At 42.6% G+C, this 22078-nt stretch overlaps 1 protein-coding gene across 4 annotated transcripts in view; it reads right to left on the reverse strand.

Annotated features, from left to right (window-relative positions):
* Window positions 1-22078, reverse strand: part of LOC108554981 (serine/threonine-protein phosphatase 2B catalytic subunit 3) — a 312798-nt gene that overhangs the window by 93771 nt on the left and 196949 nt on the right. For all 4 annotated transcript variants that reach the window (XM_017910442.1, XM_017910439.1, XM_017910440.1 and 1 more), the window contains exon 3: window positions 18590-18714. In XM_017910442.1, the coding sequence (XP_017765931.1) occupies window positions 18590-18714 (125 nt within the window). The remainder of the gene's footprint in view (window positions 1-18589; window positions 18715-22078) is intronic.

The following is a 22078-nucleotide window of genomic DNA, read 5'->3' on the forward strand; positions in this document are numbered from 1 at the left end:
GGAAACAAGCGAATGAGGCTGGCGCTCAATGTGTTAACTTTTGGTTTTAAATCGTTTGCCATCTTTGGACCTAATGACTGGGTCGAGTGATTGAGAAAGAAAGCCTGTGTACGAAAAGAGAGAGTTTTGATTTTAAATAAGGGTGCAAGAGCGCGGGTGAGGCAGATTGTGTGTAGTCGAGACATAGTGAATAGAGGATCGTGCGCTTGAGAGTTAGAATTGTGAGGAACTTAGTGCAATATTTTAATTTGTTAGTAAAAAAGAGTTGTTCTTCATTAGACGCGCAAATCTAGGTTTGCAGGAGATTAATCTAGTAAGAAATCCTACAAAATGGAGCTCAGAAGTCAATCGGAACGGTCTACTGACAAGAACAGGTCTCTTCTGAACAGGTAACATCTGTTATCTTCGTTACACGTCTCCGACACGTTCCAAATTAATTTGTACCTCGCGCAATAAATCTCGTGACACAGGGAACGCGAGACAGAGGCACTCGTCAATGGAGTAACTTGGCTGGAGCTCTCGTGGATCAACCACGACCAACGCTACCGATCCAGGGTTAATATTTGTCCGTCGCAAACGTGGCGCAAGAACGGTTCCACAAATTCGTTCGTCGAACCACGAGAAATTAAAGGCAAACACGGTCGCGGAGACAAAGGATCGAAATTATCGCGGCGAAAATCGCGGACAAATTCGCGAATCGGAAGCACTTCCGTAGATGCAGCAATCCACTTTATTTCACCGGGAAATTTTACCTTTTTCCGCGGGCCCGGTTGAGCGATTTCAGCACGACGTCGAAAACGCCAGCGCCGCGACGTTATTTATCCGGCCATCTTTCCTGTCTCTCGTCTCTATTCCCCGTGGTTCCGGTGCTCCGCGATTTATAACGCGCCATGAATTAAATTCCTCGCGATGGAGCGCTCGAATTTCGCCACTGCGACTTGCTCTGCGACCTAACGCGGTGATCCCGGTCGTGCCGTTCATTTTGCATGGCCTGTGTTCACGTGTGCGTTAATATCGTGTATACAGTGCCTCTGGGTATTTACGCGTCTTCCCTCTTACTGAAGACACACGTTTTATCCCGCTGCCTTGACAGCTCGAACCACTCGATGACCAGAAAGCAGCAAAGTGGATGAAGATTTTCAATCACGTAAATCTCCACCTACGTATCGTGATACCACCCTTAAAATAGCAGTATATGTGCATTAATGGCCCTTGACCACCCTACCACCTTCCAAATTCGACCAATGTTACCTAGATCGTGTCATACAGATTCGACGTAAGAATTCGTCACCTTTAATCACATTTTACTCGCCATTTTGGGATTTTTAAATAATTTTCCCTATGTTCTACTAAATACAGTTAATTCCTGAGCTAGTAACATAAATTTAAGTTACCTGTCTCGTTTGGAAACCTAGAACTTGTCACTTTAGTTACCCTAGAGACCCCCCAGCGTTCATAGAGAAGAGGGGAATGTATAAAATTGAATTTATAATTGAAATACCGTGTAGTAACAGCTAGATTCGCGAAAAGCAGACCTAGTAAACACTGAACTACGATGCAAAGAAACCCTCGACTCGAAAGGACCACCCTATTCGACCAGACGTTGTCGCTACACACTATGACAGCTCCTAGGTCCACCTGACAAGTTTACGATACGTCATTCGACGACACTCGACGTATTCATTCGCGTAACCTGCTATCAACTTATTGCTCTCGATCTGTGAATGTTTGGGAGTGAATCTGGAAGCTTTTAGAATTCTTTCGATATCAGAAAAGATGGTGCACTCCGATCGCGATTCTAGACCCCGTGCAACAGAGACTAACCCGGACCAGGTCACGTATCTCTTGTTGCGCAGAAAATCGCATGAACGATGGAAAGATCCATTGTCTGTTTTATTTCAGATGTCTGTTAATTAACTGCGTAGCGCTGCTCGACACGAGGGACGACGAAATTAGCGAAACTGACGTGCGTCGCGGAACAAAGGCGCCTACGCGAAATCTCCGTTTACGTTTCAACGCAATTGGCGAACGCGTAATTAATCTTGCCGTTTCTCGAAACGCACGATTAATACGAGCATTCCTCGGTTGCAGAGGTGACAAGCTTGGCAGAGGAGGAACGAATCCCCTTTCTTTCCCACTCCTTGCCGAGTCTCGTTATCAATAACTTGACAGTCCAAGAAGACAGGGATAGAAAAAAGGATAAAAAAGAAAATAGTGGTGTAATTACAAAAATGTATAACAGGAAGGCATCCCAGGAAGGCTACTCGTTACACGGAACAACCTGCACCTTTCCAAATCCTAATGCAACTCTGCATTTCAAGTCCAGAGTCTAGAATCTGTCATAGGACCCAAACGACCGAGTTCAATTCAGCTCTACATGGTCGAAATTGAACGGGTAGCAAAGCTACTTTTGGCACGTGGAACAGCGAAGCCAAGTGGTCCTATTGTTCGAACCAGCCCTGGAAAATTTACGACATGGCAGAAGCCAGAGCCGCAGAGAGGAAGATCGTCAGCGGAGAGGCTGATCCCTGCACAGCGATAAGACAGCGTGGAACCGGTGCCGATACGCGAGTTTAGCCTGGATCTCGGTAAAATTCTGCGGACAGGCCAGCCAGGTCGGTAATTTATTTGCGACAAAAGCGCATCGACGATGTACACTCGGTACGCCGGTAAACAATCGTCGAAACTTGGCCGTCGGTTGGGAAAATCGATATGGAACGAGGAGAGAGAGAGGCGGAGTAGGCGGAGGACCAGGCCATGTTTTATTCATCGTGTATACATTAACCGTTTGTTTCGAATGCGGGTATCCACAGGTATTAATGCACGTCGCGAGCGCGTATCCCGGCCCGGGAACAATCGCGTATAAGTAGCCATGAATACGCGTGAGCGCGCGTCGTAGCTATTGTTCCTGGTCGTGGGGGCTTGATAACAGGATTATGAGCGCATTTTCGTTTTATTAGGCCAGACGCGCCGGTGGATCGGGAGACGCTGGAAGTCACGGGGTTTATTTGCTCGCGTATGGCGGCAAGGACGAGATTATGGTAATTCCGGGGATCACGACGCGTTTTATTGACCCTTGCGAGCTGGAAGGCTGATTGCAGGCCGATTAGAAGGTTGTTATTGGCACGGGGTCATTCTTTTAGGGGGTGCGCTACTGCGAGTGTCTGCTTTTGTCTGTGTGGAAGAGTTAGGGTTTGGCAGAGGCTAGGGAATTGGTCAGGTTTGTCTTTAGGGACACTCGCGAAAGGGTTAGAGTTTGGCAGAGGTTAGGGAATTGGTCAGGTTTGTCGTTGGAGACACTTTAGTGGTGTTAGGACTTATCACAACATACTTGCAACGAGAAGCATTTGGTTTTGTTATGGGGAACGTTCTTGAAAGAGTTAGGATCTTTAGGAAGTTAGGGAATTGGTCAGATTTGTCTTTGGAGACATGACAGAGTCGTTTAGCAGTATCAGGATATATCACGAGGCACTTGTAACGAGGAGCATTCGGTTTTCTTCTGGGGAACATTTTTAGAATTATTAGGATTTTCAAGATGTCAAAGAGGTATTTGCATTCTTTCAATTTTTCACTTGAAACGATCGCCAGTCCTTCAACACGTGAACTTAGAACTCTTCGTTAACGAGAATCTATAATATCCTATTTAATATTTCCAAATTAATTCCCAATATAATATTCTAATTTCTGCTACACTTTAAACTCTATAAACTTTAAGCACGTTTAAGAAAGTTTAATGCACGTGTCACGTGTCTCCACTGACAAGGAAAAAGATAGCAATCGCTTAGAGTCGACGAATAGGACGATATACGAATACTTCTGGGACCGGGACTATGTGGGACAGTTTCGAACGATTTGTCGAACTGTAATAAATCGGGGCAGAGAGAAGTCGAAGGTCTACTCCATCATCCGACTCGCCGCGTTCCTCTGTCTCGAGAAGTTGATCGTCACGGGGAAGAATAACCTCCTCTGTCACGTCCTTGCTACGGTAGAACCTAATTGCGATCATCTCACTATGGTAGGAACTCGATGCTACCCCTCTGTCTAGCGTTAGTGTCAGATCCTGCCATTAAATCAACCTGTTGTCACCTAAACCATTCTTTCGTCTCAACTTTCGCTGATGTAGGGGAGGAACCCTTTCTACGACCGGGGGACCCAGCTGTTACACTAATCCTTGAACGACACGGTTTTTTCCTAACGATGGAGGACACCCTGAAACAGCTCAGAACTGAGAGAACAAGTTTACATTAGACTGACCTGTGTAGGTCACAGAAGGAGGCTATTCGACGTTGCTGATGGAGTAATCAGAAAACACCCTGGAACAGTTCATAACTGAGGGAACACGTTGACGTTAGACTGACTTGTGCAGGTCACAGAAAGAGGCTACTCGAGGTTGCTGATGGAGTAATAACAAGACACCTTGGAATAGCTGAGAACTGAGGGAACACGTTTACATTAGACTGATCTAAGCAGGTTATAGAAAGACTACTCGACGTCGCTGATGGGATGATACAATTCTGAAAAATCTGGTCTATGGAAATTCATCGTGGAAATGGATAATTTATCTATCTCTCCACGAAGATCGATAATTGGTACTCCGTCTGGAAGATAGGACCCTCGACTATGGGGTACGCTACTGGTTTAGCTTAGGATCAGGAGGTTAGCTCAATAACAGTACCTCTCTCACTTGTTTTATTTACTAATTTATTATAATTTGGAATTCACACTGTTCCACTGTTCTCAAAAAGGTTCCACGTAATAATTGGGCCCGGGTACTGTGAAATTAGCCTTAATCTGATCACGCACTCATTTCAGTTGCTGCATTTGGTACCTCGTCTCATTGGACAGACTACAAAACCTATATCAACCCAGTCAAAATGACTGGTCTCAAGAATTTTCCTTTTTGCAATTATTGGAAATATATACCTGCTTTTAAATAAATTTCCAGTAACTCATATTAAGATAGAGCTATAATCAATGTATTTACTTATCTCCAATGTACTACCAAAATTACTATTATCTATGCCTGCTGTGTTTAGGTATTCCATGAAGCTCGGTAGTTCCAGTGCTAAACTGAAGAAGCATAAAGGAGGAACGAACTATGCAGAGCTGTCTTAGACCCATTTTTCCCATAATTATAACGATAAATAAATTTTTGGCTACAACTACTACACTCCTGTATAGTAATCTCTCACTCTCTCAACCTCACATGTCCCATACTCCAGTGCTAACCAACAACCTAACAATCTCTCATACTTTCATACACAAACATCCATACTCTAACTAATCACACATTCAGTTGTAATTAAACCTCCTTCACCAATTGTCCTTCGTCATCCGTTTAATTACTCAGACACCTCTACATCCACTTTTCTAAGCTAACTTATTAACGACCTAATTACATCAAGGATTAATTCCTCTTTCACTCAAACGTCCATAAAATCTACATTTACCTATTCCAATCTTTAATCCCAATAATATTAACTCTTCGTTATACCACGATGTATATCCACTTTTTCACTTTTCGAAGACATCGGAATGCAGGAATGAGAAACGGAAAAAGAGAAAGGGGAAAGGATCCTTTTCCAATTTAGAAAAGATTCGGAGAAGCGGAATCATAGAGTTGCAAAACGGGACAGAATTCCGACGTTAATTAATTTTTTCATTTCAACAATTGGAATAACCGGCAAGCGAATGTCACATGCCGGGGTATCCGTTCGTTGCGAATAGGACGCGTATAATTAACAAGGATAACAGGAACAATTCGCCGAATCATTTAAGCGCGCGCGTGCCTTTTGTCCATTTACCAAACTAGCGGAGTGGCGGTTAATTACTCGTCGCGCGAGTGTCCGCCATCGGAGGGCTGATTAATAGAAATTCGGAAAATGATCGATGCACGCGTCCTCGCTTTTGTCCTCGGCAACCGATTATGCGTTATCCGTGTTCCTGTTACGCGTTATCGCCCTCCCTCCTCGCCTGTCCAGCCCATTTTCGTTTTATTATTAGACGCGATGCTCTATTTCGCGGATTAACGAGTCGCCATAATCTATATATCAATTTCAGCCCCCGGCTCCGCGAATTTATCCCTCTAACCGAGGCGAGGGCTGTACTCGAAACACGCGTTCAAACACGTTGTCTCTCGTTGTCGAATTATTTCCAAATCATTTCCAATTTTTCCTTCCTTTTTTAATTTATATATATATGTATATTTGGAAACTGATAGGTTCGGGGGAAATTTTTGGTAAATTAGGTACATTGCTATTTTCCATTCTGGACATTCTGTTTTGCTCGATTCTTTTTGGTTATGAAATATGAAACGTATCCTTTGGTATAATATAACCGTATCGTAATACGATTCAATGGTATAAAAATGATATAGGTATGGTCTTAGTTGGAAAAATGTAGGAATAAAATGTGATTTTATTCTCCTAATTCTTCTCAAGCTCGTAGAAATAGTCAAAAGAGTGGAGAAAATTAATTTTAACACGTTGACTGCCATGGTGATCATCAGTGAGCGGTGGTACCAATTTTTAAAATTCACGATATTTATTTTATTTCGATATTGTTATCAGAAATGTAGAGAAATTATGGAAGGAAAGACTCAAGCACCATAGTATAACACTTTGACTGCCATGATCGTAATCAGTGACCGGCGTTTGTCTCCTCAGTGGGGTCACGGTGGTCACCAGTATCCGGTGATACTAATTTTGTAAATTTATGTTTCCTTTATCCTAATCAATTTTTGAATATATTAACAACGTAAATAAACAGAGAACTTTGAATAGAATACATTAATAATTTGTTTCCCCTCACTTTTCCCCCCATATTGTTTAATACTTCGTCATTATATCGTAAGAATAATGGAAATTTTATCATGGACCCCTGTACCATATAAAAATTGCCTGGCAGACAAAGCGTTAAAAATATTTTGAGTATCAGTTCCGACAGGAATACACGCCTAATTTGGGAGGATTGACTACCTTAACCATCAGGAGCTTACTTTTTATTTCTAAGTGCCCGATGATCTTTTGTTTTCACAGGGGCACGCGTCGCGGAGCGCCCTCAATGGGGTTCAGATCTTTCTAGCATCGTGTGATCCAAGATACGTACCCCTGCGCGATTTGTGACTGGCCATCGAACCCTCTGAGGACCTTCCAAGGTCGGCACACCTAATTTTTCCCAAACTCGCGAAAAATAAACTCTTCGTTTATTTAGGGCACGCGTCGCAGAGCGCCCTCGATCGGGTTCTGATCTTTCTAGAACCGTGTGATCCACGACACGTACCCCTACGCGATTTGTGACAGGTCATCGAACGCTATGGACCCTCCAAAGTCGCCACACCTAATTCTTCCAAAACCCGTGAAAAATAATCTCTATTTATTTGGGGCACGCGTCGTGAAGCACCCTCGGTGGGTTCTGATCTTTCTAGAACCGTGTGATCCATGACACGTACCCCTACGGGATTTGTGACTGGCCATCGAACGCTATGGACCTTCCAAAGTCGCCACACCTAATTCTTCCAAAACCCGTGAAAAATAATCTCTATTTATTTGGGGCACGCGTCGCGGAGCACCCTCGGTGGATACTGATCTTTCTAGAACCGTGTGATCCACGACACGTACCCCTATGCAATTCGTCGAAGAAAAATTGGAGTAATTCGAAGAAAAATTGGTACATTTTGCCCCCCGAAACGTTAAAGCCCTTTACGCGAGTATCGTTATTCGAATTATAATGGAGAATAAACGGGGATGCATAGGGGTACTCGGGAGGGTTGCGCGTCCATAGGAATTCGATGGAGATCTCGAGGGAGGAAGCTAACCGCTGCAGAATTTGTAGAAGCTGCCAGGCAGAATAGAAATAAGAACGACTCTAACGCGCATATAACGTCGCCCCGTGTTACCCCGACACGCCTTATGCACTGTACATACTTAGGCGGCGCACGTGGAATCGGGAAATCTTGCAAGTACGTGGCCTGAGAATTTCATTGCAATTCCGCTCTATGGGATATAACTTCGCCGTTCCTTCCTTTTTCCCCGTTTCTTCGCAACTCGGCCGAGTTTGCATGCGCGTATTCCACGGGGATTGGAAAGTTGCGGGAAATCTGGCAAAAAAATTATTAATTCGAGAAAGCGGGATTTTCCGGGGAACGGACGGGAAGTCTGTAAGAATATTCTTCGAGCTAGGGACGAACAGAAAATAAAATACGGCGACGAAAATTGAAATCTTCGATTGTTACGAACCGAAGTCCGATTTTGTGAAGCACCCTAATTTTTGAAATATTTTCATCCAATATTTCAATCCCTGGAAATATTTTCATGACAGTTTGATCTATCACGGTTAATCGCGTAAGTTGACAGCGAGGAACACGTTACTCAGAAACGGAGATACGAACTCTCATAATATCATATAGTAATAATAGTAATAGTAATAATATACTAATACTATGATATAGTAACGTTGTAATGTAATTTCTATAATATAGTAATAATAGCAATAATAATAATATGGTAATACTATGATACAACGATAATAGCATTAGTAATAATATAGTAATACTATGATATAGTAATGTAGTAATCTAATTACTATGATATAGTAATGTACTAATGTAATTACTATGATATAGGAATATAGTAATGTAATTTCTATGATATAGTAATAATAGCATTAATAATAATATAGTAATACTATGATATAGCAACAATAGTAATAGTATAGTAATACTATGATATAGCAACAATAGTAATAGTAATAATATAGTAATACTATGATATAATAATATAGCAATGTGTTAATGTAATTCCTATGATATAGGAATGTAGTAATGTAATTTCTATGATATAGTAATAATAGCATTAGTAATAATATAGTAATATTATGATATAGCAATAATAGCATTAGTAATAATACAGTAATACTATGGTATAGGAATGTACTAATGCAATTACTATGATATAGTAATGTAGTAATGTAATTTCTATGATATAGTAATAATATCATTAGTAATAATATAATAATACTATGATATAGTAATGTAATTACCAATGTAATTACTATATCATAGTAATTACCCGCGAATCGAATCGCGTGGATTAATTTCCTCCAAAAGAGTGGAAAGTCGAGTCAATCCTAACTGTGCATAATCCATGCTCCCTCAAGTATCTCTAAAATAAAGCCCTTAATTGCGATTAAATAAACCCTTCTGTTGCGATACGACGAGTTTTATTTTTCCCACGCTTTAATTTTTACCAAGCTCCTAATTCAACAGACGGAGTGTTTATGTTAGATTATGCGAGAAAGACGAATGAGTGAAATCACATTGGAAAGTACGTAAGATTTTTGGAACTAGTTGTACGAGTGTGTAGCGTGTGTGAACGAGGACCTGACTAGGCAGTAATAGAGAAGAGGAGTGATATAATTACAGAGAAGAATAGAAGAACACTAGCGCGAAAGTCAGTGCAATCATGAGTGCTGATACTATTTTATTTCGAATTTCACTTCATCCAGTAATAAATATATTTCAGAACCTGACATCTTCCTCTGCCAATCCATATCCCCTATAGTAGAGTAGCCTTCAGTTAGACACGATGCTCGGATTTCGTTCAGCTTTTACCGCGCGTCAATGGACATTGATGGAACATCCTTTGTCTACGTCTATGCCAATGTCTTCCATTGCTTCTTGTCGGTTTATTTTAACCAGTTTCGACGCGTTCCATTGACTGTCTCCTTGGCCAATAACAAAAATACGCGTATCCTGTCTCTACATTCGTGTCAGGGATTCTGCTACACTATGATTAATCAAACCCGCGTTCCTTCCGTCAGCCAACTGTAAAAATACCATGAGAATCTTCCACTATCTCGCCCCGTCCTATTTTCTACAAAGACCGCGACGATGCCCAAGTCTAAAACCTAGTACCAGGTCGCCGACAGATTTTTCCGCGAAAATGTGTCCCGGTTTTCAATCGAGCCTTGGAAAACGTTACAGTACCCTATAGTAGGATGAAAGAAAAATTCTGAACCCTCTGCTGCCGAAGGTTAATCGATAACACCAGCAACGCACCAGTACACCCAGGCCTGTGTCAAAAATAGCCTCCTTTCTTCGCGGACGTGTCGCAAACTTGCCAAGGAAAACTTGCTCTGTCTCACCTTCTCGGAGCAGCCATCAATCCGGTAATTTGTTAATTTCGCTTCGGACACGTGTCACGACTGTTGCGATCACCGACGAGACAAGAATCCGCTCGAGGAGTCTGCTATCTCGACGGAGACTCGACTCCGCGCGACGCAATTGTCATCAGCTGATCTCTAACCGAGGCTCGAGGCTGGGCGCCGCCAAATTGGCGAGGAAATTTCGAAAGCCACGGATTGTCTTCGACAAAGCTGGTCGAACGGGTGGTATTTTCAGTGGCAATGAAAATGGGGAAGCCTGTGAGAATTGTTTGGTGCAAGTGGCACGACAACGCTCAGCGAGGCGTCTGATTTATAGCGTTGGCAGGTGATCGCGCGAAGTGTCACTGATCCAGACACCGTCGACCATAGCTGTCGTGGGTGATGTTAGTCATCGTGCCAGATCTTCATGTCTTTGACCACGACGTCGCTTCGTTTGGTCCGATTAGCAGAGTCGTCTTGCAGTTTTTAGAGGCCTCTTCCTGACTCGTCTCGCTCGATTTCTGTTCCAACGCCGGCAGTTGTCTTGGCAGGGTTTGGGAACCGCGTGAAAAAATTAGGGCGTTTAACGCTAGAATATAAATATGTCAGGAGACGTAGTTGTAATGTAAATAGCATTATGCAAGAACGCTAGAATCCGCTCGAAGTAAACGAATGGTGCTCTCAGCGAGGGATACCTGGGCTAGGTTGACAGAATCTAGGAGAAGAGTCTCTGAACGGAGTGTTTGAGATCGTCGAGTGAACAACGGGTCTACGGGCACTCGAGGTTTCGGACAGATGTGTCTAAACGTCTATTAAAAATGGCAGCTACCTATTTCTTTAGACTAAACATAAAATAAAAGACAAGGGGTAGCTAAGAACTGTCAAACGATGAAATTATCGAACGAACGGAGAATTCTCGAGTCATTCTTGTTTAAATTTTTGTTAGATGACGTTGATTCGTAATTCTTGGAGCCCAAGAAATAAAATAGCAAATGGAAAAACTGGTAAATTAGAAGTCAGGCCACAGAGAAGACAGAGTTCCGCGAGAATTGACAGGAAACTAACTATAACTCCAGTTTCAAGCGAGATTGATTCGCTCAATTCGGTTCATTTGTTATCATACTATCTAACCCTTAAATGTTTCACGATAATACCGCTTCATCTAAGATTTTACTCATCAAGGTAGAGAGAGAGAGACGCAATCCAACACCTCTGCAGTTAGAGCACAGAACCAGCCATTTTACCGAATCCAGGCTTCGATCTTCCCTCATTCGAAGACCTTTCGCGTATTTCCTTCCTGCAATTTCGAACTGCTCCACGTCGAGGAATAATTCGTAACAAAGTTAACAACTTCCGTGCGCAATCCTTCTGAGGATCGATCGTCTATCCTTTTGCGCTACGAGTTAATCCCGCTACGCTACATGGAGCTCATCCCGAGTTCAATCGAATCCTCTCCAAGTTCCCACGAGCGAATAAACAAAGAACGGAACAAACCAGCTTCTAATTATCGTGCAATTAAACAGGCAAAGCATCCGCGAGTGCCGTTACACTGGCTGGTCGTTGGCATTACGCGAGTTTTGGCACCGATCTGCGAGGCAACGCGCAATTTCCTTGAAACCGAAATCCATGACTTCCACGAACATTTCGAGTCGATTAATCTCATTTTGCTAATTCATTCGACTGTCCAGCTTGTTGTCGTTCTATTTCGTACGCCAGTACTATGGATATCCCTTTGTGAAGCTGCTGGAGAGACACTCTCGGCTATATCGTGTCAAAATCGTTTATCTGGCCATTGTTCTGGAATATGGACATCGTAAAATTAGGTTTTGACCAGTGTTTCGCTCACTATCCCGGTTTAGTAAGCGACGGGACACGAATTTAGTCGTTCTCCTCGCTCGAATCCTCGCCAGAACTAGATCTGTCTGAGAGTTAGACTGACTAATGGACAGTGCAACTCTTTTAAAAGTAAGACTCTGTCCCGATGAACGATCGGAGTTTCTTTTGGATCTGTTTATAACCTAGTCTCGCTCTAGTCTTCGCCAAAACCGGGTTGGCAATTCGGTGATAACGTTAGGAACACCGTGACAGTTGGGCTAACTAATGGACACTGGAACTCTTTCAGAAGTTAGCCTCTCTCCGTTCTTGCTATTCAGTTTTCTTTGGACACATTCGCAGAAGAACGACGAGTCTAGTTGAGATCTGTTTCGCAGTTACGAAACTGGTTGCTCGAACTGCAGCCATTGTGATTTCTTCATGTGTGCTCTACGTGACGATTCTGCGCGCTTCTGGTGATAATTCGCGGTATTCTGAACGTGATGGTCGAATGTGTTCTCAGGGATTCGACGGTGTTTCATGCGAGTCTGCCATTCGAAGCTGGTAATTAGCATTTTGTTTGCAGCCGACTGTGTTATACGAGTTGGAGACCGAGTTGCAGTTTATTCTACCTCTGGCAAGAGGCTTCGAGCGCGGCAACATGTATCGCGGCAGCTGAGCAATTATAATTCTGCCAAGTCACCGGTTATTTCACAAGCTGTTCCATCTGTAAACTCGAAGGACCACCAGACTAATTTCTCTCAACTATGTTTGACTGCAGCCCCGACGTCTGATTGCCTCAGTGGCTTCTCTGATCTTCGCACGGCCTAATTGCCTCGATCATCTTGACCGAGGTCCTAACTTCCTCCTAAAATTTTACGACCAACGATCTCGTTGTCTCCTCTCGAGCTGCTAATTCGTTTTCTCCTGCCCTTAATCCAACAACTCGTATTCCCTTACCTCAGCTATGACAGAAACCTGCAACTTCTCACCTCGAACACGTATCCAATCAAAGATAAATCTCGCAGTATCTATATAAATTCTTCGTCCACATTTGACACAATATTGCCTAACCTTTATCCTATCTCGAGTTGGATTATCGATTAGAAAAACAGGAAAATAAAATTGAATTAGCAGAACGCTGTCAACTAGGTTCTGCATTGCTGATTTTGCATGATACGAATATTTCTAGCTGTATTTCCTATTTTATTTCTCGCATCGTAACACGTGATAGACTGGTTAGTAAGAGCTACAAGATACTCCGAGATGGCAGAGATGTCTATTCATTTTTCCCTAACGCGTGTCAAGCTCACGAGAGACGGAAACAACCCCTCGACGAGAAAAAGCTTATTCGTAATCGATCGCGGGCAATAGTGACCAGACGAAGGAGATACGGAGTTCTCGGTCCAGTATGGCCTGGAAAACGTATCGGGAGAGCAATTCCCATAAACTACCGTGGCCATTTACGCTCTCCCAATCTCCCGGCGAAGGGTCACGAACAGAGATCTCCGAGCGAATAGCCGGCCTCCTAAGAAGAAAATAAAATCGGTCCCCCGCGTGCCGATAATCGCATCATCGTTTCCCAGTAGATAATTCCGTGGTTGAATATCGCTAAAAACGAGCCGGAAACCACGTATCGCCGCGAGGTTCTTTCTACTGGGTCGAGACCGGAAACGAGGCCCGCGGAGGACCCAAGAAGCGAGAGAGGCAGATGAAGGATATCGAAGATAAGACTGCGAGGGACAAAGGATCGATCCTTTGCGGAATTATATCCCACCCAATTTATTTCTCCGACTTTTTCTCCGTATGTCATAACCATCTTGACGATTCGTTCCCCGTTTTTGCTCACTTTCCCCCTGACCACCTCAGGTTTCACCAGCTTCTCTTGCCTTTGGTCCCTTTTTGTTTCCACTTTAACCGAGTCCAATTTTCTTCTACTCGTCTCGTCTGTTTCTTCCTTCTTCCTTCATAATTTTCCTCATCTTTAATCCCGTTTCCCGAACCGAGTCTGCCTTTCAAAGGAGACACCTTTCGCTGACTGCTGTCATCATTTGCTCTAACTCGATACCTAACTCGCAGGTTCTCCAGGTTTGCTGATATTCCATCTCATTTTTTCTTTGCTACATCCGTTCCTCGACTTTGCCATTCTTCGATTGGTCCATGGTACATCGACCAAGGTTCACTTCCGACGCGATAATCGTGAAGCTTCATCCGTGAGACCGAGGATAGGTCTGCTCGAGTCTAGCTTCGGTGTCTCCACCGTGGGGATGATAGAATTTACGATCTGTCTATCCAGAGAGGGCAGTAAAACCTTCCTGATCCTGGTAGAATCCAGTTCTATTCGACTCCACGGGTGATAGGATTCAAGCGGTACTTAAGATCCGGGTTTGGCAGAATCCAGGACTCGCTTGTCTCTGGGATGACGGAATTCAAAGTTCGGTCACCCCGTTCCAGTTCTGCAAATCGAACTTCGACTCTGTCCGAGGTATACGCTGAGAACTCGACCGAGATCATCCCCGTTTATCATAGAGTCGAATTGTAAACTACCCCGCTTGGCAGCGGAGGAACTTGGCCTCTGGTCAACCCCGGTTACCGGCCGGAACCCGGTTTCGCCACGATCCTGGCCACTGGTTCGTGTTCAAGCTCGAGCATCATTTTCCACCGACTAATTCTTCTAATGTCCGCCAGTGGCCAGTTTGAGGTGTAGCCGCTGGTCTCACAGTGGACGCCCAGCGAATACTTGAGGAGGGTCCAACAGAAACACAAGATGCGCCACTCGTGCTGATCAAGTTTGACAGATCGGACCCGAATTTTTCGCAATCTGTTTTTACCGGGAGTCAAGGTTGGCTTTAACGCGTACACTGCGATTTCTCTTCGATATTATGCTAAAGATGATAAATATAGATATAAAGAGCGACATCTAGAATGCTGGCAAGCGAACGAGTAGCTTGGAAATATTCGAAATTCGATTTCAAAGGTGAAGTCAGCGCATCGAGGTACCCCTTTTGATTTTAAATCTTTATGGAAAGGTAATTACGTACATACGTATATACGTATGTATATATTGGTTTTGAAATTGGAAAGACTGATTAAATTTCGCAATTTGCCAGTAGTTTAAGGGTTGCTGATAAAATGTGAAGAGCAAGGAGGGTTTCTTTCTATTTCTTTATTTCAATTTCATGAAACTTTTTCTTTATTCCAATTTTATTTCATTCTTCTCTCTCTTTGTCTTCCAAATAATCAATCTCTTCATTCTCTCTCTCTCTTTCTAACCTGACTCCCTTTCTGATATTTTATATTTTTATGGAAAGCCAATGTATCTGATCTGTTCAAATTAACTGAGTGGTCTATCTGTGAAGCACTGACACGTGTATATGTCGAGTCTCAAATTGGAAACACCGATTATACTTCGCAATTTATCAGCAGTTTAAGGGTTGCTATTAAAACGCGAAGAGCAAGAAGAATTTATTTCTATTTTCTTATTCTTACTTTATGAAATCTTTTCTTTATTATCCTTTTATTTTACTTATTTTACATCCCCTCTCTCTCTTTCTTATCTAAATAATATCCTCGGTCTCTCTCTTTCTAACCTGGTCCCCTTTCTGATATTATATATCTTTATAGGAAGCTATGATAATTGATTTGTTTAAATTAACTAAGTGATCTATATATGAAATACTGACACGTGTATATGTCAATTTTCAAATCGGAAACACCGATTATACTTCGCAATTTATCAACAATTTAAGGGTTGCTATTAAAACGCGAAGAGCAAGAAGAATTTATTTCTATTTTCTTATTTTTACTTTATGAAATCTTTTCTTTATTATCCTTTTATTTTACTTATTTTACATCCCCGCTCTCTCTTTCTTATCTAAATAATATCCTCGGTCCCTCTCTTTCTAACCTGGTCCCCTTTCTGATATTATATATCTTTATAGGAAGCTATGATATTTGATTTGTTCAAATTAACTGAGTGATCTATATATGAAATACTGACACGTGTATATGTCAATTTTCAAATCGGAAACACCGATTATACTTCGTAAATTGTCAGCTAGAACGAAGAATTTCTCTCTATTCTCTTGTTCCCTGTTCACAAAACCTTTTCTTTATTTCTCTTTTGTTTCACCCTTTTCGTTGCATTCTCTCTTTCTCTCTCATCCGAATGATCAATCTCTTCGTTTCCTCTCTTCCAACCCTCGCTACTTTCACTCTCCGCCCTCTTACTCTCCATTTTCCTACACCGTTTTCTGCACTCTTAACCCACTCACATCCTCCGACTTCTCTTCTTCGCTTTACCTTCTTCATTGACGCTAAATATTCCGTCCTTACAACCCTTTCTCCTCCCCCATTATCCTGCCACCTCGAAACTCTTTCACAACCCTTTCCACGGTTCCCTTCTCCACCCCCGCACTGTCTTTCTACGTCTCCTATAAAACGAAAGTCGTCGCGAAGGACGCGCGTGTATTCCATGGAAAGACCCCGAAGGATCTCCTCTCCTCTCCTCTCCTCTCTCTCTCTCTCTCGTTCTCCGGAGAATCCAGCGAAGCATATTGCGGATAGACAGTATCGATCTCCACGGGCCTCGTTGCGTCCTTCCTCGTCGAGCGTGTGCGAGCACAGTCACGCAGATGCTCGCGTTGTTGCTGCGAGATCCTCTTAAAACCGACGGTAAACTCCTGCTCGATTTTCAATCCGCCCACCTTCTCCAGTTCCCTTCGTCGTGGCTGGTCGCCACACCATCTTTCCGTCTTTGTCCAGTCACTCCACTTGCGTTTATTACCCTCCTGTCAGCGAGTATTTCTGCGCGTGTTTCTATAACGCGGTGGAAAAATCGGGGTTGAAATAAATAGAAATAAAACGAACGCTGTCTCGGGGTTTTTGGAAATCCACGAATTAGCACCCTGGGGTAGTAGATTAGGAGTATCCCTGCGCGTGTTTCCACAACGTGGTGGAAAAATCGGGGTAGAAATATCGACGAAGGGGTCTCGATTTATAAGGTCGGGGTACGAGGATTTTAATTGGGGTACGAGTCGCGCGAAGAGTATGAACGCAGTCCCAAGGTTCCGGAAATCCGCGAATTAGCACCTTGGGATAATTGATTAGGAGTATCTCCGCGCGTGTTTCCATAAGGTGGTGGAAAAATGGGGGATGAAATATCAATGAAGAGGTCGCGATCTGTACGTTCAGGGGTACGAGGATTATAATTGGGGCACGAGTCGCTCGAAGAACATAAACGGCTGTTCGGGATTCGCGGAAATTCAAGAATTATCAGCCTGGAGTAATTGATTAGACGTGTTTCGTATTTTTTAACACGTTAAACGCCACAGTTAGCCGTCATGCGGGCCCTGAAAGGAAAGCCTAGCGCCGGTCCCTAGGGACCGACGTGGCGTTTAACGTGTTAAATATTTTGCAATTATCACGTGATTCCATTAGTAAATTTTGTCATTATGAAAATACCGGTGATTTGTTATTATCAGGTTTGGGTCTCTTTACCATTTTGGAAAATGTTCAACGACTTTTCGAATTTCGAATTTCCAAGGATTTCCGCGAGCTTCCTTATTTCCCGATTTACCATAATCCGCAGGAGATTATTAGTTATAAGAACCCTGAAAAACGAGTGTAGGTTCGTCACTTGATAGCCACCCGACTAACGAGTTTCTAATTAACTAAGGATTTACGCGAACGGCGGTCTGGAAGTATCCTAATTGGGTACTAATATAAGTCCAAGTAATTCTGCTTCACAACCGTCTAATTAACGGTTAACTTTCTTCGTTTAACATACATACGTAGTATGCTCCGAAAGAACCACTCTGTACTCTCTCATAAAACTCTCTCATACGCCATTTCTCAAAAATCATCACCGAGAAATATTAAAAAATTAATTTCCCGTTTTCCCGTGGGAAATAATTCCTCTTAAAAAGCGAGAATTTATCTTTGCGAAATAACGAGACCGTTCTTTCCTGCGCTCGCGACCTCGTTAGGCGAGGCGCGAGGCTGGGGTGCGATAAATCGGCGCGAAATTCAAACGAGCGCGCGCGGCAATGAAAGGAAACTGCGAATCTCGGGAAAGACGCGAACTTCCCCTCGAGATTCGTATTCCCGTCGCTTAACCACATCTTGAGACAAACGGAGAGCATATTAATTGGTAATTAACCGAACGGATCGCTAATTAGAAAGTCCGATAATCGAGGGAAGGAGCCGAGCAGGGGTTGAACTCCCTGCTTCCGATCTAGGTGGCTCGTCAACGCGAGTCTGCACGCGTTTCGCGTTCTATAGCAACGGGAAGACCCTCGGAAACTTTCAATTACCTGCATATAATGTAAAATATCGGTCGAATCAAATTATCCCCGATAATAGGCTATTTCGCTTTTCAGAGAAATTTTTCGCGCAAGTTTAGCGAGTTACCGTACGATTACGTCGATTGCGATTATGGAACGGTAACGTTGGTATAATTGTTAAGGGAATTATCTGTCCTTCTGCAAAATTTCATCGTCGATGATCGATATCGTCGACATGGGGATAGAGATTCAATGATTTTCGCGGTATTTCCATTCACTGAATGTAATAACGGTTTATGGGAGCAGCGAAGTTGCATGCAGAGAGAATCATAATGAGTTTTCAAACTTACCTCGATACTGAAATAACCCCTGTCTACATAATCGCCGAGGAAGAGATACTTTGTCGTGGAGGGTGATCCGCCCACCTCGAACAACTTCATCAGGTCATAGAACTGTCCGTGAATGTCGCCGCACACTGGAACAGAAAGAAAAATATCCCAGTCAGATGGGTCTTCGTTGATAATAACAACCACGAGTCAGTGGAACGTTTAACCCTTTGAACTCGAGAGGCTACTCTCAGTTGCCATTTAATCAGATTCTAAAGATCGTTGTTAATTAATGTAGGACTTTTGGCTAAATCAATCCTATGCGGACAGAGATCTGCGCGTCTGACAAACGATAATTCTCTTTTTGTAATAAAACAGCTTTTATTTGACTAAAATATTACACTAAGTTTCTTACACGACTCAAATCTGCCTGCTTCTGACTTCTTCTCAATTCTTCTCTATTCTCAACTCGATTCTGACCGCCTCGCGCCCTTGCATCCTCACTTAACCACATGCGATGGAAAGACGTGCCACGCACGTCGAGATGCTTCCGTTACCGAAACACCAGCGACGTGTTACACACGTCGTCAGGCGATTGTTGCAGAAAGAAAAATGACGTGCGTGGCAAGTTTCTGCTTGCACTTCATCATCAGTTGATGCGTCCCTATATTCTCTTCTGGAACCCCCCGAACGCTGCCTAAACGCACCCCGAACTGATTTGCACTCGACTGTTCTGGCACCGTGAATTTCTTTGCACCGCAAGTAGTTAAAGCCAAATCTATCTCATTTCATACACATGCTCTCCTTCTCAGTCTTTCGACGTAGTCACAGACAGCACGACAAAGGATTTCGCGCTGAACGCCTGAGTGGACCCGATACTGCCCTTCGCTGCATCTTGCTCTTCAAGAAGTTGCCCAAACGTCTCCATGCACTCCTTTAGAAGTAAGACCGCACACCCATTCGTCTAGCTACTACTCTTAACGCTAGATTTACGGAAGCCGAAAGTTTGACCCGGGTCACGAAGCTATAAATCAAGAGAAGGTTAAAATTTCTGACAGCCTAATAAATTACTCCTTTCGGATGCTCTATACGTTTTCCTTTCTTGTGTCATAAATTTCGTTCACGATTTAATGTGATAGTCTAACTCGATTTTGAACCCCCTTTAAAGCTCACAATGGATATATGGACTCCGCGGGTCCGCCATGTTTAAAACGATTTAAACACGCGTTGCGATACAAGTTTTATTCATAGAAAATTAGTTCTTCTTTCACTCGCGTGACACTGCAAACAGGAACCGAGGATATTAATTTTAACGAATTAATTTCACCTCGAAAATCGGTTATTCCTAGCCGGAAAATGTATACTGTTATTATTATTATTGTATAATAACTATTATATATTATAACTATTACTATAAGGATTAAACTGCAATTCGCTGCACGTTCATCGACACTCGACATTGGTCTGTATGAAAAATTTCCCGTTCAACATTAAAAGCCGCATCTCGAAGCTGAAATTAAAATAAAAATTAAAAGCCAGGTTGAGCAACAAAACGCTCTCACGCTATTAAACCATCGCGCGCAACGAATCCGGCACGTCTCATCTTGCTTAATTAATTTTAATCCCCTTTTGCGCGACTCGAACCAAAATCCACCCTAAAAACCTCGTCCTCTGCCTTCTCTGAAATACCATCAACTTTTACGAACTCCTCCGTTCCATCAGCATACAAATTAAAATAACCGGCAGGGTTGCGCACAGTGGAGGTAGCAGAGGACGTTTCCGGAACGGCCGCCATGTTGCTCTGGGGAATTCAAGGTCGACCCGCTCGAAATTAACCAGCGCGATTAATCGAGCACGATTAATGCACGACTCGGCGTCGAACACGCGTACGGCGAATTTATGGCAACTCCGTAGGGACTGGGCTATAAACTTGTTTGCGAATGTTTCCATAGCGAAATTACCACGAGGACAAGCGACGCCGAGGCAACTTCCGGTCGATGCTGGCCGGAGAACTCGACGGAGACGCCACGCCACGAGGTTATTTCCTAACCGTTCGCAACTCGGTCGAAGGGAACGTGTCTATAGAGGATGAGCCGGATTTAAGACCATTTTTGAACATCAAAATGGTGGATGTCTACATTTGTTCACATCCTAGATCAATTAACGAAACTTATTTATTTTCCCGTTCACCGAAATGGCGGATGCTCACAGCTATCCTGACTTCAGATAGATTAATCGAATTATTCGACTAATTACGAGTTTTTAATTAGTGATCACTGACCTAGTAATTTGTAAAAATTTTATGAAATAGGAACCTAAGAAACATTACTGTTTCGTTCGCCAAAATGGAGGATGTCCTCATCTATACAAATCTCAGATTTATTAACCAAATTATTAAATTAATTATGAATTCTTTAGGATATAATCGAGGATGAGCTAGATTTAAGACCATTTTCGATGACCAAAATGGTGGATGTCTACATTTGCTCGCAACTTAGACTAATTAATGAGACTTGTTTAGTTTTCTGTTCACCGAAATGGCGGGTGTTCACAGCTTCCCTGATTTCAGACAGTTTAATGGAATTATTCGACTAATTACGAGATTTTAATTAGTGCTCCCTAACCTAGTAGTTTGTAAAAATTCTGTAGAATAGGAACCTAAAGAAACATTACTGTTTCGTTCTCCAAAATGGCGAATGTTCACATCTAAATTATTAAATTAATTATTAAATTAACTACGAATTCTTAATCAGCACTCTCTAGTTTAGTCATTCTTGAAAACAAAATTCTCTTACATTATGAATTCTTTGAAACATGAATCGAAAGAAATATTATTCTTCCGTTCACCAAAATGGTGGACGTCCACTTCTAACGAGACCGTAGACCAATTAAATTAATTCTTAAACAAATTACGAATTCTTAATCAGCACTCTCCAGATTAATAGTTTCTAATACCAAACTTCTTTCAGAACAAATCTAAAAGGATTTTACTTTTCTGTTCTCCAAAATGGAGGACGTTTACTTTAACCCAGACCTCAGACCAATTAACCAAATTATTAAATGAACCACGAATGATCAATCAGTATCTTCAAGCTCTTTAATTTCTAAAAACAAAATTTTCCCAAACATATAACTAAAAGAACTTTACTTTCCCGTCCACCAAAATGGCGGACGTTCGTTTTAATTCAAACTCCAAACCAATTAACCAAACCATCAAATGATCTGCGAATTCTTAATTAGTTCTTCCTAATTTAGAAGACCCTAACAACAAAATTCTCCAAATATAACATAAACATAAAAGAACTTCACTTTTCCGTTCTCCAAAATGGCGGACGTCCACATCCACCCAGATCCCAGGCCAATTAACCGAACTATTAAACCAGCAGCAACAAATTCTTACTTAATCCACCGTAACAACAAGATTCGTTCCTTCGAGAACCAAGATCCCGCAGCCTATATCCTCGAACCCAGCCAACGTCCACGTTTGTACACACCTCGACGCTCGCGAGGATA

Source organism: Eufriesea mexicana, unplaced genomic scaffold (assembly GCF_001483705.2).
Source record: "Eufriesea mexicana isolate 0111107269 unplaced genomic scaffold, ASM148370v2 scaffold100, whole genome shotgun sequence".
In the NCBI taxonomy this organism is placed as follows: Eukaryota; Metazoa; Arthropoda; class Insecta; order Hymenoptera; family Apidae; genus Eufriesea; species Eufriesea mexicana.